Source organism: Thunnus thynnus, chromosome 7 (genome assembly GCF_963924715.1).
Source record: "Thunnus thynnus chromosome 7, fThuThy2.1, whole genome shotgun sequence".
Lineage (NCBI taxonomy): Eukaryota > Metazoa > Chordata > Actinopteri > Scombriformes > Scombridae > Thunnus > Thunnus thynnus.
The window spans coordinates 6117084-6137189 of record NC_089523.1 but is presented as its reverse complement, the minus strand read 5'-3'; the positions used below and the strand labels follow the sequence as shown (position 1 = coordinate 6137189).

General features: G+C 40.6%; 1 protein-coding gene across 3 annotated transcripts in view; it reads right to left on the bottom strand.

The window, feature by feature from the left end:
• Window positions 1-20106, bottom strand: part of LOC137185691 (chloride channel protein 2-like) — a 161569-nt gene that overhangs the window by 109646 nt on the left and 31817 nt on the right. For all 3 annotated transcript variants that reach the window (XM_067593993.1, XM_067593995.1, XM_067593994.1), the window contains exon 2: window positions 3995-4145. In XM_067593993.1, coding sequence (XP_067450094.1) covers window positions 3995-4145 — 151 coding nt within the window. The remainder of the gene's footprint in view (window positions 1-3994; window positions 4146-20106) is intronic.

Below are 20106 nucleotides of genomic sequence, written 5' to 3'. Positions count from 1 at the left end.
GGTGAATTCTTCGTCATCTTGTGATTGACTCAGTTTGATCCAGCTAAAGGTGGTGCACAGAGCCCACCTCAGTAAATTTACCCAGATTCTGATCAGATGTGATCGTTGTGGCAGTCTACAGGCAGACCTCTCACATATGTTCCAGTCTTGCCCAAAACTTACTGAACATATTGATCTTCGGTTTTCAATGTATTCTCAGCATTATTGAATAACAGCTTTATAGCCTTGCCTGTTACTGGCCATTTTCGGGGTGCCAGTGGAGCCCCTCCCTTGAAATACTTCTAGCCAGGTGAAGAATACTCCTTTTTTCCTGGCCATGTACTTACTCACCCCATTGTTGGTATTATTGTATCGGTTTTAATTGGTTATCGCTGTCTTCGCCTTTTTATTTACTTTTGGTAATGTGTGTTGTCGTTGTTGTGCAGGGTGGGGTGGAAGGGTGGGTGAGGAGAAGAAAATATGAAAGTGTATGAAGTGTTGACCTGTAAAGCTAGTATTGTGTTTATTTTTTGCTTTTGCTTTTCACCATAAAAACTATCTCAAAAAAAGAAAATCTCATATTGTTATAAAAGAAAACCTTACATTTTAAAGCTGACTTCTGTGAACACATTGCCAGGCTCTACACTACTCTCAACTGCCAGCAGCATCTTGCTCTGCCTGCTACACTGCTGGCCATAATTACAGAGGCGCTACCTATTGTTTGAGCTGCTCTGCTGTCATTACATTACATTCGCCGGCAACAATGCCTGAAGCTGATGGGACTGCCAGGCTGTTGGAGGAGTCGTACCAGCATATCATAAACATACACACACACACACACAAACTGCTAACACAGTCAAAGTGATGACAGCTCCTATGGGGCCAGTGAGTGCAGATGATAGGCTAGAGATACTGCTGCTGGCTGCATCATTCAGCATCATTAAACACCAGCAAATGAATGGGAAGATGTGTGTTTGTTTCCCAGTGTGTGTATATGTGCACACATGCACGCATGTATAAAATATAAATAACAAAACAATGTGAGTGAGCAATAATAAAGACAGATTGTGCCGATCTAAGCAAGGGGATACTGTGCGTGTGTGTGTGTGTGTGTGTGTATGTAAGCAGGACTGGACACACCTCCCCATCTCCCACTGCAGCTACAGTCATAACCCACAGCAGCACAGAGGGTGTGTGTCAGTTTTATATTTACATATATCTCAAGCCGGTCACTTCTTGTTTTACTCTTTTTCTTCACTCTGTGTGTGTTCATATTTGTCTTTTTGTCATGCAGAGAAAAAAAGCATGTGTGGCCGCAGGGCAATCCAGACCAAATCTCTCCTGCTTGAAGCTACCTGCTGAGGGACAAATCAATTCAATTGCGGGCATTTTGGTGTCCTGATCCATACAAAGTGGATGAGAAGAGGAGGAGGAGGAAGAGGGAGATGAATAGCTGACTCATCAGCTGCCAGCAAAACAACAGTAAAACTCATCACTGAGATGAGAGCAAAGAGGACACACACACATACATACACACACACACACACTGCTGCATTTAGGAAAAACTTGTATCTGTGTAATTATTGCTGAGTGCACTGAGTCGTTCTCAACAGTAGAGGGCACTATATTTACACAGAACAGACAGCTGCACAGGGAGGAAAATGTTACCGACATGCTCAACAGCACTTCAGCAGACACTTGATAAAGTGTTACCTATTTAAAATATGAGGAAAGAAGGGAATGAAAACAGAGAAAACATAGAAACAAACTAAAAAGAGGAAGAGCGACACAGCACAGAGGTGATGTAGATTTCCTTTAGCAAGTCCCAACAGGTCACTAAGAGACTTTCGGTTAAATAAAGCTTGAACAGGAGTTGAAGTTGTGCATCATTGTGATTTACCATAGTTTGTGTGTGTTTGTAGGGAGGAAAAGCAGAGAGAGAGAGAGAGAGAGAGAGTGAGAAAGAGTGTGTGCCCTCTCTCATCTTCTACATGGATCTGAATGACATTTCCCCACTTGTGTTTACAACCCGTTTTATCCTGTTATGTGTCCCCATACACAATCATGTCTAATCTCATTACTATCTGCTGCACACATACACATACACAAACATACATACACACACACAAACATACAGGCATAATTATTATTATCACCACCAACAGTACAAAGACAAAGGAGAGGGGCGAATGTTCACGTGAATCTACCCGTGCATTTAAATGCCGGATGCGTTCACATGATGTCAACAGATCCACAGCGAAGGATTTTTATTCTGCGCCACAGCATTTCCTCTATTTTCTTTCCCCACTGTCCAACATGATCAATGCTCCTCTAGCAAAAAGCAAGTAACGCAGTTAGTCTATTTAAGACCAGCAAACTGCCTTCAGTATTATATTTCTAACACTATAATGTTCAAATGATGTTCCCTTTAGGCAGTCATGCTTGAGATGGCTCGGGCTTCTGCAGTATATGGAGCGAATACTCTGACTATTTGTTTTAATGAGGCAGATATAATGTACTATCTAATCCTATCACTTACCACTGTAGCAGTTACATGACTTTTTTGAAGTGATTCATCAGTAAAGACTGCTAATAAAGTGATTCTTTCCTTGTTTTTTTTTAGCTTTTCCAGATTAAAAAAGAAAAACCCTTAATGTCACTGTCTTACACTGGAGCTATCTGGGGTTTTAGTCCCATTAGAAGTGCTACCTAGAAATTGTCTTGAGCAGTTGTCCAATCAGTGCACTGGTGGTCAGACTACAGTAAAATATAAGGTTCAGTGACGTTAAAATACATGTGAGGGGTTCGGAGAAACACTGCACTTGACCTTTTTAGTATTACAGAGCACTCTGTTCCAAGGCACACCTTATTATTGACTGCTTGGAAATGTCAGACCAGTCAATTATATCATATATGAGGAGATGTAAAGAATTGCTGGCCAGGAAGCAATCTGTATTAAAACCTGAAGAGTAGAAACTGCAATTGTAGGCTGATTTTATTTGATGGTAATGAAGATGTTTCTTCATTTTAAGAGCCAGAAAGGAGCTTTGCAACAGAATATTTTCCTTCTACTTGACGCTAATGTCAGCTGTTACACATGCATTACTGCCAGATATAGTATAAAGTAATAACAGTGAACCATGATTTACAGTGTAATAGTCTATAGTGCTAGGATACTGAATTGAGATGTGAATGCTTATTATGCAGCATGGTATGATGATTTATGATCTCTTAAAATGCTAAACGGTAAGAAAAAGTTTCATCCTGCTGATTTGAGAAATTTCAGGCTTCTTACTTTCTTCTTTGGTTCATACAGCACCATAAATGGTTCATTGAGAGCTATTTGAGTGTGATGCTAAAGAAAGGACTTATAAAATGGTTCTTGATAGAAACAAAATAGGCTCTGCTCCCTTCAAGGGCTGAACAGTATTTGAATAATTCTCATGATGTGAGAAAATATTTCTCTTGACTGAATCTGACGCATATTCTGAGAAGTTTTATCCTTATATATAATATTATATCATGAAATCAACAAACAGTATGCATATGATTTATGCAACTGTAATGTTAAATGTTGAAGCAGTCCTCAAAACAGCCTGAGTCTTTCCTCAAATGGCATTCATCAAGGTTTTTTAGCCAATCAGGGGACTATTAGACTGTGTATCATATTTTTCTTGTGAAGTGAAAATTGAAAATGGATTATCTCATCTGCCTACAATCTTAAAAAAAGAACCTTAATAACCTCTTGGTGTTATGTAGATTTTTTAACCAATTCAGAGGAATATTTTTGGTCACTGTACTTCTGCATACAGTAGAAGCATTTATGCAACCAAGAACACTTCCTTTTCTTTGTCACATCATCAGTTAAAAAGAAAAACAAACAAAAAAAAACACTAGTCCCAGATTACAGACACAGCTGGATTATAAACGTATAGACATTTCTGTAACTATACTTCCATTTCAAGTGGTTGTTTAACCCTCAGTCTCAGTGTTGACCCTGTGGCGTGACACTTACTGCGACACTTGGCACAGCGTCCCTTGTCGTACTCCAGCAGGTCCAGGGCCCGGCTTCGTTCGGTGACCGATCGTCTCTGCCCGCTCTCCCTCAGCCGAGCGGCCTCCTCTTTGGCGTACACCCCGAGCTCCTGGGTGTAGCGCCCATACATCTGGAAACAGCCACAGTAAGAACATTAGCACATGTATGCAATGTACAAAAAACATCCAATAAATGTACAGGTGTACATTTAAACAGGGAGGACGTCACATATTGACAGTTTATTTTTCATTTTTCCACATGTGCAAAATAATTTGTTTGACATTAAAATGATCCTAGAGGTGGGTGTGCATCTACTGTAGCAATCAAATGTGAAAAAAGTGAGTTGTTGAAGGAAACGGAGAGACAGTGCAGATTTGCTGACTTGCAGTGTGTACTTTTGTTCAGACTGATAATGACCTGGATGACCTCCGGACCATGCAGGACTACTCCCTATCTGAAGGTCAGAGGTCAGCCTGCAGGTCAGTGAGGAGGAAAACTGAACAGCACACAGAACAGAAACATCTTTTATTATTGTTCAACAACAAACTCTTAATCTTAAAATCGGAGCTTCAAGCCTCAACCTTTAATGTGACACCACAAACACACACACACACACACACACACACACACACACACACACACACACAATCATAATCACCCCCATACTATATACATACTCTTTAAACACACACAAACACACACATGGAAAAGACGTCAAGTCAGCAGTGCAAGAGACAGGAAGCGCCGAGTTAAGTACACCGCCCAGACAACAACTCCCCCCTCCCATCATGCTCCTGGGTGGTGGACAGGAAGAGGGGCACTAATGACTTCCTCTTGGCCACCCGTCACAACATAACAAGGTACTGAAACCCGCATTAACAGGTCAGTCAAGGTCATCGGGGCTGATTTCAGCGGCATGACATTTGCTAAATGTAATAATCATTAATTTGAATGAATTATTAAAAGTATTAAAAATTAATAACCACTATTAATTATTTAATGAGTCCTGCAAAAATGATCCAGCTGTGACTAAATTTTGCACTCAGCATATCTGAACTACTACTCCTACTCTTTAAAGTCCAAACCCTGTGGGGCACAGCTGAAGTCAGTGAAGGGCAAACGGGGAATGGAATATACTGTAGCCACATTCCTCACTCCATCTAAACTCCATACAGGTCCATCTGCCTGTGACAGGGCCTGAAGAATGTGTCTGACAGTAGGAAAAATGGGCAGTTCATATTAGGCTGCATTTGCACGACTTAGCTACAATATATTCTTATTTTAAAACCCCATGACACATACCTCCAGTTCTATTTGTTGCTGTTGTTTGAGGTGTATATGTTGGTGTTGTTGTTGCAGTGGCTCTTTCATCAGTATTATTATAATTAAGGTCACATTAGTGTTAACTGTGTTGACCAATTGTGTTGAGAAAATGTGTTAACAACGTTTTTTCCATGATGAAGATGAGATATTTACAAGACAAAAACTGACTAAATCTCCACTTTTTATGTTAACTTAAGAGGAGACAAAATGATGTACACACTTTGACACTTGGGTCACCTACCTGGTTGGACAACTGTCATTGCTGCAGAGAGAAATAATGATTGTGTCAGCAGAGAAGCCCTGTAGCTATAAAACAACTTGTTGTGACCATAATTATATTGGATAATGACATTAAAAGGCCTGTACACTATAGGTCTATAAATTATAATTAACGATAGCTCTGTTCTATTCAAGTGTCTTAGAGAACCATGACAGCATGACAGTGTTGACCCTGAAACTGAAGCAGCTAAATGGAATTCAGCCATCATTAATTTCAGGAATATTTGGGAATTGAAATGTGAAAAAGCTTTGTAAAGTTTCATCAAATGTGTTGCTTGTGGGGGAAAAAAAAAACACTGTTGATTTGCTTAACGGACAGGTTCACAGTTTTTCCAGTCTGTCTTAAAACAACAGTCAGGTGTCCATATGAACAGTGAAAGAGGTTTTCCCTCATTGTAATCATTCTTCCTGTTCATACTGGTTATTAAAAGATCCCCTTCAAATGTGCTTTCAATGTAAGTGATGTGGGCCAAAATCCACAGTGTGTCCACACAGTCATTTTGTGCAAAAATGTTAATCTGAAGCTTAAATGAGGCTTCAGCAGTCTGAGTTAGTCATACCAAGTGGATACAGTCTGTTTAGCATCAAATTCCCTCTTTGTGTTTCCTCTGATAGTGTTTCCCTGTTGAGCTGTGGAGGAAGTATAGTAACAAAAAGAGGAACTTTGGCACTAAAAAGACTGAAACGTTGAAAGATATCTACTTGATGTGACTCATTTGGACACTGTAGCTTCATATTAGCTTCAGATAAACTTTTAACTTTGTCCTCCATTACTTACACTGTAAGTTCATTATGAAGGGATCTTCTAATTAGTGGTTTAACGGAACGTAGTTGATCCATTATCTGTACGGATCGCCCCCCACGGTTTGGCACTCATGTGAACAGTGGATTAACTGCAAAATTTAATATCTCATTGGAGACAAAGTAAACAAACTGCTGTAGCTACAAGTCATGGACAGACAGCGTGTTGCTAACAGGGGTTTTGAAGAGCAACAAAATGAACACTATGATATAGACACTTTCTTTCTTCCTGGTGAAAGAGGCATGGAAACTATCAAATATAAAAAAAAAGAATCTTCACTATGAGTATAAACATTAACTATCATCAGTTTTAATCTATAAATGCTGGTATGACCTTGAAGAAATGCATACTCTCTCCATGTCTCAATAATGACATTTCCTTTTTTTTTTTTTTTTTTTGACTTGAAGACTATTATGCTTGTGTTTACACAGCAAAGCAAATGGTACATTGCTATTTTGTTTTAATAATCAAATGTCCAGATTCACTTTATTTCCATGCATGTCAGTATAAAACAGATGCTGGAAGCAGGCCTACACTTCTTGGAACGTGGCCCCCATGGCCTGACGAAGGAAAGTGTTTAGATAACATACATGGAAGCACACGCACACCCATTAACCCTCACACGCACACTCTCACACACACACACAACGCTATGAATGATGACAGAGATGCGCTTGGCACCTTGTAAACACAGTCTGCCATATACACAAACAGAGACCTGCCGGATATTTTTAGCCAGATATACACATACTTGTGCAGATTTGTGTGAACCATAAAGCCGACCAGTTCACTGAGTTTCATTGAGGTCAGTGACCACAGCAGGTTGACTGACAGCAGTACAGGATTTTAAATTGCACATCGGTCTTTCAGAACAGACAAGCAAGGACATTTACCTCAATAAAGGGCAGGTGCCCGTTCACAGAGAGGAAGGGTTTAAGTCACATTCAAGTCAAACTGTCAGGGCTTCATCACAACCCTGCTAGAAGGTCAAGCACTGCTGTGTCTGAGCATTGCAACCATGTGTTGTGCAAGTCCGGTTCATTTCAAACATGCTTGGTATTTGTAAAGATTTGCCAATTGTGTCACTAGGGCACAATGGAATTTCAGCCATCTGTCACTGGTATCAGCACCAATACCAACTTTATTAAATGGATCAGTATCAGCCAGACGTGACAGATCAACATTAAACAATGTGTCTTAGTCAATATTGTTACAAAATTTGTAACAATGCAATGAGTCACCATATTTAGAATGTGCTCAAGCCTGAAAACAATGTTGCTGTAAATGTCTCCACTAAAAGCCGCAGTACGCTTCAAACGAAATGTTGACCAGATCATTAGAAATCAGTCTTAGTCACGCCCACTGTCTGAATTTAGTGTGCAATTATCAACATTTGCAGGATTCATCCTCGATCCTCCGGCTTCGGCAGGCAGGCTTTTCGTCAAACTGTCCAGTGTAGCTATTTGGAACAAGTATAAACATTTTGTCTTAAAATGTGGTCAGGCGACAGGATTCCGAACTAGTTCATTTAAAGCACACAGAGGCCTTTACAGAAAATGAAGTGAGGAAATGATAATTGGAAATAGAAAATGGGAACAGTAAATGCACATGCCAAAGCCAGGCAAGTGACCAGAGAATGCTACTCTGAGGCCAAGTAATAAGCTTGAAAGTGTATCTGCATATTTGGACCACTCATGTTTGCCTTTTGCTGTGCATGTGTGTGCTTTTGTTGATTCTGCATATCAGAAGCAAAAAAATATGCCTCCAACGTTTTTTTTTTTGTTAGTTCATTAATAAGAAATGTTTGTATTCATGCCGAAGTCAGGTAAGGGAGCACCAGCCTGTTCTAATATGAACACTTGACCCGAATGAAGTACAGCTCTGCAAAGTTAATAAGAAGACCCCCCTCACCACACATTCAGTGGGAAGCAGCTGAAACTGCCTGACTTATCGAAGGATCTACAGTTAAAATAAGTGGCTTAAGTGAACCGAGAAAGAGATGATTGACTTTCTACGGAGCTGGAGAGGGAAGCACAGAGTTGGGTCCCAGCGTGTTATGAGTTGGTATAAAGCTGTGAGCTTAAATCCTAGAGTCAGCAGTGGCCATTACTTGGCAGTAAGATTAGGTATAGTTTACATTTAATCAATCCTGACTCTGATTGAGATTGTGCTTATCAGTTTCTGTTCTTATTGTATTCTGGTTCTTATTATAAAGGTAAGAACAGAAACCAATGTCGTAAGCACAAACCCTCTTGATTTTCCAATATAAATATTATTTCTCTTGCTTTGTACATCATATTTTATTAATTGCTTGAATTGAACACACTGCCATTAGCTGATTTGGGGGCAATATAACTACGACTGAGAACATGAAACATTCTCTGATGATTCACTTAACTGCATAGAACAGACTTCATTCCTTGCATTAAGTTACCTTTGTGCATTAGTTACATTTTACTGTATCATTACTGCCACACATTTGAGTACTAGCTCAACCTTACACTCATGCATTGAAGCATATGTAAGCACAATAGGGCCAATTTACTGATTGCAGCAGAATCATAAATCTTCAAAAAGAATCCAAAAGTTCTCTTGATGATTCTTTATTCTTAAAAATGTAGAAATGGTTCCAGTTCAAACCCATTTCTCAATACCAAAGCAAACTTGGTAGAAAGAATTAATTGACTGACAAGTCTCAAAATACCTCGCCAGAGCCATGTAAAAGTCCAATATGGGAGTAGGGAAGGAAGGAATACAACCGGTGGGAAACAGAGGAAAAATCAAGAGGGAAAACATTTGGGGAACGATTTGGGGTTTCTGACATCAAATGCCAACCGCTGCTCTACCCAAGATGCCATTCTGCATGGCATGCTCAGCCACATTCATGATCGCCAACCCAAAGTTTTAATTAAGTAAGGAGACTTCAAACGCAACAGAAACTCAAAAGACCCGAAAACAAGAGGGCAGAAATAGACCTTCTCAGATGCACCCCCTTGAAACTAGCATCTGACCAGAGGAAGAAAACAAACAGACCCATCCAGAACAAAGGCATTACTGGTTGAAAGCCTATCATTATGTTGAGCATAGTCAGAAATGGGCACTCAGCTGAGCCTGCCTGCCTGGGGTAATTGATCCCAGATGAATGGGTTGTCCTGGACTCATTGTCCTGGCTGCTGGGGCAAGGGACAGGGCATGGGTGAGGAATAAATACTGTATTGATATCTATGGTATTAGTCACTGGGAAAACCCAAGAGATACCATGCAGAAAGATCCTTTCCAAAATTCTACTTGTTTCAAAACCATGCAATATTTCCATCCAAGAAAGTTTAAACATTAAACATGGAAGAAATAACACAGGTCAAAGACTAACTGACAAACCTGCAATTAACAAGTGACAGTTTCGCCAAGATGAAAACCATAAATATCCAAACAAGTGTGATAACCATAAACTGTAGGCTATATAAAGTTGGACATAGCAAGGCGTGACGTCACCCACTGGTTTGCATTGGAACCAGTTTGAAGCCCAGAGTTGCTGCTTACAGTCAGCGCCATCTTTCCCATTTGGAGCCAGGACCTTCCGAATAAGGAGTGTGGGGAGTTTCCTTTCACGCTCTGGGAACATGCCCCACTAACTTTGACCGAAGTTAATGCTAGCTTACCGGGAACACCAAGCAGTTCAGACTTGTGCTAACATTAGCTAACTAACACAGCAGGTATCATTATCAACATTAGATTTACTACAATACTGCAACAGTAGTCCGACTTAGTGCATGTCCCGGAGCCGCATGTCCACATGTCTTTATATCTTTATAGCAATTGAGACCATAATGACTCATTGAAAAAATATTGACTTAGTATTTCATGGGAGAAGTTGAGGCTTTTTGAATGAGAGTCTATTGCTGACTAACAACTGTAAGTGGTATTTAAGAGACTTCTGCATTGGCTTAACTTCAAGCCATGGTTGTTGTTGCTTGTTGATAACAGGTTTGATAGAGGTGGACATAAAGATAAGCCCCACTTCTGTCCTTGACCTGTTTTTCTGATGATCCTTCCGGAAATTATACAAAGAGTAGGTGGAGGGAGAACAAAACCTGGGCAATCACCTGTGTGGGACAGAGTATGAATATTCAAAGTGTGTGAGGTGACTGCTCTGCTTGAACCAAGCAAGGTAAATTAATCTAAATCCACCAGTCCTAGCTTTCTTTTGATAGATGAATAGATAGATGACAAAGATTAAAGGTAACCAAAAACACCTCCAAACGTTTCACAAACTCACAGGTCTCAAATTTTTTTCAACTGTCATGGAACTACAAAATCCTTCAAGCACTAGAGCTGAATTCATAAATTTTACACATAAGTGATGGAGGACCTCTCCAGCAAGATCTGAAACTGTTTACAATTCTGAGCTTGGTACAAGGATAAAAACAACAAGGGCAAGGGAGAAGGAGGGGAAGTCATGTCATATTGATAAGAAATGAGGAAAAACAGGTCAAAGAAAAGAGGACAGAGAAGGAGGGCATGGACAAAGGGCCTGGTTGTCTCCAGGAGCCAGTCAAGGAGCCCGGTTGGAGCCACGCCTTCCTTTGGTTTAGCCACTCAGAGAGGTTAATGAGTGAATCAGCACAGCAGATCATAGTTACAGTGGACACACTCAGACACACAGATGTACATTCCCTTGCTTGGTTAAACTCATGAAAATGTTGGGAAAAAAAGTCCTCAAACTGAAATTACAATTCAATTTTGACTTGTGTACTTTTGTGTACTAAATTTTAATAAAAAAGAGGAAATCTAAGGGTTTTTTTGTTGTTTGTTGGTTTTAATGCAGTGACAGCACCTGTACACTGCTGTGTTTTCAGCAATCCGTACATCTCACTGTGACTCTGTGCATTAGTTACTCAGTATCATGGTTTGAATCATCAGGTATGAAATGCAGAGGTTACAGGTCATTTGCCATCAACATAGTTGGACCCATGTAAGAGAGACAGCATATGCCAACTAGACACCCCCATGCTTTGTGTAGTGTGTGACAAACATCACTGAGTGTGTAGGAGGTGCCTATGACTCAGCAGGTGTTGATATAACATGACCGAAAAGTACCGTCAGGTGGGAATCAGTACTAACATTTGCAAGCTCAGCTAAGCATCAACCTTTGTTTTCTTTCTACTCCTATCTATACAACTGCTCTTACAGGAATAAATAAAGTTGTATTAAAGTGACTTGAATTAAAATTTCCAAGGGGAAACAAGGTAGCCTAGCTTGCTAGCTTCCAATTTCCAAATGGAATACAAATTTAACTATATGATGGGTGCTCCAAAATGTAAAGAGACAGGTGTCTTAAATCACTAAAGGTAGCCTATAACCAACACTATGTGTGCTTGTTGAAAAGGGGGGAAAATATCTTGTATAAATGTTCATAGGCTATACAGCAGGGCTATGATGTGCTCCAATCAGTAGCTGAGACTGGTAGCATGTCTTCCTAGCAATGCTAACTCTCAGATGGTTCCACTGAATTATGTAAAAAGAAAAAGAAAAAAGTTACATTGGTTTTTAAAATATAATTAAAAATGAGCACAACAACTGCAGTATCATCAGTTTATATTTCACTTTAAGTTATTTCAACTTAAATTCCACACATGCATATATATAGAAAACATAATAGTAATTGCACTGATCAAACAGAACAGGCAAAGTTAACTTTTATGCAAAGATAATGTGGGACCACGGAGAACTTGCAAAAAACAAGAGCCTGTGTGTATGTATGAGACATAGTGTGAGAGAGAGAGAGAAAGCGAGATAGAGAAAGAGAGTGTGCATGTGTGTGTATTATCTTGTGTGGCATAGCGTGTGGTTCCATGCCAAGTACACACAAGTCAGGCACAGCGAGGACCCCAAATGAGGGAACAAGAGCCTAAAATATACAAGAACGGCAAGAACGGGACTGGAGAGCCGAATTCACATACATCAATCTCACTCACTCACACACACACACACACACACACACACACACACACACACACACACACACACACACACACACACACACACACACACACACACACACACCAACAGTTGGCTGCAGTCCAGGCAGTCAACCCCAAATGACCAGGAGCCTCACCGTTCGGGCCCAGCATGCCACTACTCACTTCAGCTAATGAGCTCCTTGACAGAGTGTGTGTGCATGCATGTCCGTTTCTGTACGTGTGAAGAAAACGGAAAAAGAACATTGATTCGATCGATCAAAGATTCAGAGAGGTGCGGTGAAAAGCGACGAAAAGCAGATAAGCTGGTGTTCTTTCTCGCTCGTCAACCTTCCTTTTCAAAACATTCGTCCGTAAAATAACAGGTAGAGAGGGGAGTCCTACGCACACCTTTTCCTGCTGTTTTACTTTTCGTACAGTATGTGTGTGAGTAAAAGAGTGTCAGCACACTTGTGAGGGAAGGAAGGAAGAAGAGACATTGAAAGAATCATTGTGCAATTAATCTGAAGCAGGGACTGTGTGAGGGGAGTGAAGAAAGGCAGGGTGAGGAGTGAGAATGTGTGGGACAGAGAAAGGAATTTGATGGTGTTTAGACTTTTCTTTTTCACCCTAACAAGGATAAAATTGTGGAAGGAAACGCTGCATTCTTGTAAGTTTTTTAGGTTCACAGAATGTTACTGAAGACAGCAGCACCTTTGTATTATTTTGAAGGGCTGGAATTTCCATTTCAGATGTTGCATATTTTGGGGGACTCCTAGTTTAACACACATAAACTTTTGATATAATAAATTAAATACAACTTAAGCTACAACCTCCCTTCTAAAACCATCTGAACCCTAATTTACAACAAGAAGAACAGAGCTGTACTTGCAAAACAGATTCAAAGTGAGCGATAAAGAGAGAGCTAGTAGTAGAAATGCTGAAGTGAAATGTGGAAGGATGTACAGTAAATAAAGATTTCCCAATCCTCCTGTGGGGCAGCCCGGGGGGCTAATAGGAGAGTCTTGTGTGTTTGTGCCAGGCTGCCATGCCAACCCCTCTGGGCCTCTCTTACACTGACCCAGAACCGGACAAACACACGGAAGAAAAGGATGGCTGGATGGATGACAGAAAAATAAGAGGGAGGAAAAGCTGCAGGAGGCGCTTGAGAAAAGCGGCGGGGCCGACGATGGATAAATTGTAAAAGGAAAGGTAAAGGAAAGAGAAGAGAGAGGAAAAAAAAGAGAATGGGTTAATGTGTGTGTGCGAGGGGGGCATTAGTGAAGTTTGGCACCATATACAGAATCCATCCTGCAATGTGAGCTGAATTTAGATTTTAACTGTGCATCTGGGAGGTGGGAGGACTCGGGGAAAGAGAAAGATGGAGGGAGGAAGAATGAAAGAGTGCAGCTGTGAACGTTGGAGGAACGGCTAGTGATTAATGATAGAGCCTTCACACCTGTCCGATGTTAGCGCTGTGGGGCGAGCGAAGAAATGCGGTGAATTACAGTACACACACACACACACACTATGGCACACATTAAAGCACCAACTCATCTAACAGCTAGATGTACACATTTCAGTTCAATTAATATGAACTTCTTCCGCTTGTCTCTTTATCAGTTGCGTGTAGACAGCCGAGCATTAATGCCACATTACAGTGACAGCATGTCTCTCTCGCTCTCTCTCGCTGCCTCGTTCTGTTGCTCCAGTAATCAGTTCCAATGGCAGGCCGGCAGCTGCACATTGGTATTAGTGCCACGTCTTGACCACCGCCACGAGAAAAGCCACAGACCCTGCAAAGCACTGATATTCACCTGTGGAATGTGTGTGTGCGCGCGTGCATGTGTGTGTGTGTGTGTAGCAGGTGCACCATCCTGTTGCCTCATTAAGAAAACCCATATTTACTTGGGCACATTGAGCTCTGCTGGCAAACTGCTCTCCTCCTCTTTCCAAATCCTTTGCTTCCATCACTCCTTGTCCTTCCTTCCAAGGTTTAAACCTACATGCAGTTTTGAAGGTGAATGCTGATTCTGATCCGTTTTTTTTTTTCAACTGAAGAACAATCATGGAGGAGCTGATAATGCTGGTGTATGAATACTGATGCTACATAAGGAGGTGAGATTCATAATGGCGGCATCCAGTCACTGAAAGAAACAACGGATCAACGTGTTCTTGACTTTTGGATGGGTTGTACCAACACTATGACGTTCACCTGCCTGTCATGGCAGCCTTGGACCATAGCAACAGCAGCCGCGTTTAAAAACGCTTTGCTTTTTTGGGGAACGCTCGGCGGTGTGAAAGCCCCTTCATATTGGTGATTTAACCCATGTCTGAAAGGCCATTCAAACAATCTGGGGTACAGGTTGGAGGGTTTTTGTAAAACAGGCCTGTGGAAATTCTGCCCCAAACTCAACATGCATAAGCTACTTTTCAGAAAACAAATCTGATTCATGGCGAGTCAGACCAGGTTCAAAACAGACTTGAGGATAATTAGACCTGATAGTAACTGCCACGGCTTGAGGCTGAAGCCGTTGCGGAAGCACCACTGACAGCCACTAGATGCTCCGACTGACTCCCATTCAAAGAGCCTCACATTTTCTCTAGAAATACTAAGTCAACGAATCATTACGGCCTCAATCACTAAATTCAGGCCCTCTAATGAGTGTGCTGGTGGTCATTTTGAAAAAAATGTGGGCGTTGACTGACAGCTGTGACTCTAACTGAGTCAGACTATTGTCACAATATTTCAGTAAGTTTACTGTTACTTGAACCTAACCCTAACCCTGCCCTGTTGGCACAATTTAGCTAAAGCAGCTAACGTGTGCACAGTTAGGTGTTCCCATCAAGCTAGGATTAGCTTGGGTCTGAGGTAGCAGGGTGTGTTTCCAGAGCATGAAAGGCAACACCCTTATTTGGAAGTTCCCTGGTTCCAAACAGAAAAGATGCAGATGACCGTACGCTGCAACTCTGGGCTTCAAACTGGCTCCAATGCAAACCAACAGGTGACGTCACACCTCACTACGTCCATCTTTATATACAGTGTATGGGTCAAACTGAACAACTGACTGACAAGCAGCTGTGGTGAAAGGAAAAAGGTAGGTCTTGGTCTGATTCCATACAGAGAGTAAATGTGTGATTTTATTATAAATTCAGAAGTTAACTGTTAAAACTACTGTTGAACATTATGAAATTGTTTTAGATGTGTTAGAAGTTCCTTAAGGCAGGATGAGAACAGCTTCACAGAAGGTTTTCATCAAGAGTAGTAAGAAAAAAAAAAAAATCTTACACACCACTCTGGTATGTCTGATAAAAATTACAACAGCATCATATTATTCAATAACTTTAGGCACATTGCTAACATACAGTATATATCACCATAATGCTCTTCCTCACAGTACATTTCATGTCCTCCATGCTATACTTCACTTTACCATCCACCCCCCACCCCCCACACACAAACACAGAGTCAGAATTAGTACACTGCAGCGAGAGATGAGGGTGTCATGTCAGTGGAGAAGCAGGTGGACAGATTCCCATTAGAGGAATTGTTCAGGTGACATGGCTGACAGCAGTGTACTATGACTCAAACCACACATTCAAAGACACACATCATGACTTGCAGAGTAAAAATAAATCTGAAAGCAAATCCGTACGGAGAGTTCAGACCAGGTTGTGGGATTTTTTTAAAAAGAAGGCACTGAAGGCAAAATGAGAAATGCACAGGTTTTGCATACAACATTTGAGACATCAGCTTTATACACCAAGAATAACAATGCATTTGCATAAACATCAGAAAGTCTGATTGTAAATAGTCTAGATTTGTGATTTGCAGGTTAGAGCTCTCAGATATTAATATCACAGCGAGCAGATTAATCATTTAGGCTGCTGTCTGAGCCTCAGTTGAATCAGAATGTGGAAAATATACGAAACAAGATCTATTCCCAGTATCCACATGATGTCAATTGATTGCCTGTCAATCACCGATTCTTTTATTTGCTGTGAAATTTGGCCCTGACACTATGGTATCTGTCACAAAGAAGAGTAGGGAGAAATGCCCATCCCAGAGCTTCCAAGAGCCAAAGCTGACATCTTCAAAGTGCTCATTTTGTCCCAACACTGAGCAAAACCCACAAATATTCAATCTAGAATACCATTAAACAGACAAAAGCAGTAAATTCTTACACTGGTGAAGCTAAAGGATTTGAGTAGAATCAACTTTTTTTTTTCTTTTATCATTAACAAAACATGAATATATTAAAGTTTTATTGATTTCATGTTAATTCAACTTTTAACACTTCTAAGTTTTCATTTTCAGAGCATTTTAGAACTTTTGAACTTAAGTTCTTCTGACCTCAAGTCTCTTGACTTGAAATGATGAGTCAAATAAATGTAGAGTTCAAGTTGTGTGAATCAGAGTTCACACAACTTGTTAAATTATGATTCTAAAGAAATGTGATCAGTATATCAGACTTCCCAGCACACACTGTTTGAGAGTTAAAACTGTTTTTTTGTAGTTTGAAGAAAAAATACATGATGGAAACTTGCTGTGCGTCTTTAAGACATGTTAAGATAAGTCATGGTTGTCACTTTTCATAGTAATGAAAACAAAGTGGCTCCAAAAGCAGCCACAGCTGGAAGTTATTTGAGACAAATGAAGAACCGACTCTTCAAAGTCGGGATGTCAGTTTTGGTTAATCTTGCTTTCGATAGATCAACATCCATTAAATGGTAACTAACCATTTGTGAAAGCTGTCCAGCAGTCAGTGGTCAGAGCTAGCTTGTCTGCCCTGGTTAGCTTGACTATTAGCTCATCATTCTTCACCTCAAACTGTTTTTCAAAGCATTTAGTCACAGTAGCTCTGGATGACATAATGTACTCAGGCACAGAAGGTACAGAACTAGCTCTTTCAATCCCTCGCCCTCCACCACACTGATTGGCAGCATATCAGTCTCAACCATTTGACACACCAACTGGGCCATGGCTTAATAACAAAGTTAGTATTACAGATAGACCATAGGATTAGCATGCTAGGCTAACAGTCCATCAGCTGTGTGACTTTATAGCACATAAACACCGTAAACACATCTGTCACCTGCCCAGAGACACCACAGCTACACCTTATTTTTATACAGTCTATGGACTACACACAGCACAGCACGGCTATGCTAACGATTCTAGATATGCTAACTAGCTGCTAGCCGCCGTGCAGGTTGGTGAAATGGATCCAACACATCTCTTTGTATCTGTGGGTTGGTGCTCCTGTCAGTGTCGGGGCCTTCGTGTGAGACGCTTCATTCAGTAAATGTGTTTTTAAAACTTACCGCTAACTGATTAGCGGTTAACTGTTGACATCCCTACTTCAAACTGAGAAAATAAATGCATTGTGACGTTTGTCAGTGAGGATGAAGATTTGTTGATTCAATTTAATAACTTAAGTTTACTGAACTTGTCATCTCTAGTTGAGTTGAACTCAGTTGGTTTTACAGTTTCACAACTCAAGAGACAACTTTGGACTAATTATTCAACTTAAGTTCAGTTAACACATTTTAAAGGCAGCAGTAAAAGGTTTCTAAGTCAAACCAGCTTAAAATGCTTTTGTATGACCATTTATTTTTCCAATCGATTGACTAATCAATTAAACGCCTAATTGTCTCAGTCCTGTTTTACACAGAGGCCCATCAACCTGCAAATACAACCCTTTTATACCTACTGTCCACTATGTTCAGCTTGACTACATGACACTTCTCGCCATGCTTTCTACTCAGTGAAAGATAACAGACTCACTAGTCCACGAGACCGAAAGTGGAAAATGGTGCATAAATCAAAAAAAAAAAAAAAAAAGAAAATTATATTTCACATCTCAGCTCAGCTCAGCTCAGCTCTGGTAAAGGTCTGACTGCCCAGTTTTTCCGTTTCATTAACTTGTTTATGTGAAATGTATCCCAGTGATCAAAAGATAATGCAAGCCCTTATAATTTCAGTTTTGCTGACCGAGTGCAAACCAGTAGGGATTTTTCCATTATCGTTATTTATTTTCAGGATAGGAGTGGAAGTGCTCATAGAGTGATAGTAAACAAAATTGATTGTGTGCACACCCCGTTTTTGCAAAAGGGCCCTCAAATGGGTTAATACAATCTCACAACACGATACTTTAAATAGTGGGTTTTAAATCAAGTGAATCAACATTCATAATACAAGGAGGATGGAAATGAATGATTAAATAATAATTACATCGATCTGTCAGTAATGCAGCATTGAGGAATTCAACATGTACACTCCTTTCTCATTTTCAGATGACAGTACTGGATTGAAAATGAAGTGTAGCAAAAGTAACAGAACAGACAATGGAGTCCCAGTGAGGAGCAGGGTGAGACTGAGGGAGGAGAGCAGGGAGAAAGACATTTGCTCACAATGACTCCCTGTGTTTCTCTCTCTCTCCCTTTCGGTCTATCACACGTGCTCAGTCGGGACGTGGGAAGGCACCACCATGGCACTGCCCTGTACCGGCCCGACACACATGCAAACACACTCACACTCACACACACACACACACACACACACACACACACACAGGGGACACACTGTCCAGCAAACTCATCACTGACATCTGACTGCGAAAACACAGCTGTGACAATAACAGGCCTGAGAAAGTGACGGATGAAAGACTGTAAGACTGAAAGAAGTACAGAAAGCCAGAAAAACATGAAGTCCTAAAGAAAGAAAGAGAGTAAGGAAGTCAATTTGGGAAAGAAAAAGACAAGACATGATGTGACAAGTGGTGAGAAAACATTATGGAGAGAGAAGGAGGTGGGAATGAGTCCGAAATATGAGAGTCATAACATAAACAGAACTCCACGGAGTGTGAGAAAGAGCAAAAAAAAAAAACAGACAGCGCATGAGAAAGTCAGATGGTGATGAGGTGAGAGGATAAATAACAGAAAAAGAAACTTTCATTGAAGGCTCAGGAATTCAGCGGCTGCGGTGTCACACACACACGCACACACCCACAAGCAGACAGACAAGAAGAGGAGGAAGAGGAGGAGGAGGGACATAGCTTAGTGCCAGGCGGTCGTCAATATCTGTAATGGAATATAGGCTGCCTGAGACAGTATCCAATCAACCAGTGTGTGTGTGTGTGTGTGTGTGTGTGTGTGTGTGCGTGTGTGTATGTGCGCGAGGGACAAACCTGCAGCCATCAGCATACAGCTGCACTGCACACCGCCATCACCTACCAGCTACACCAATTATTTTAATAAGAGTCTTCTCACTTTGCTTATTAAAGCTCTGTGTTCCCCTGTGCGTGTATTTTTATGATGAAATCAGAAACACTATTAATATTTGGGAATAGAAGATGAGAATAAAATAAAAAATGAAGATGAAAACAAAAAGAAAAAGCATGAGGAGGTGGGGAAGACAGAGAGGTAGAAGGAGACGAAGAAGAAGAAAAGGAAAAAATAAGAGGAGGAGGATGAGGAGAAGAAGAGGACAAAGACCAACAATAACAACAACAACAAGAGGAAGAAAATGAGAGAAGAAGAAGAAGAAGAAGAAGAAGAAGAAGAAGAAGAAGAAGAAGAAAGTGAGAGAAGAAGAAGAAGGAAGAAGAAAGTGAGAGAAGAAGAAGAAGAATCATTAGTATGCTCTGATTTTATGATAAAACTGACTTTATTTGGATATCATCTGGTATAAAAGCACCATTTTTTTCCAGAAGAAAAGATTTTAACAA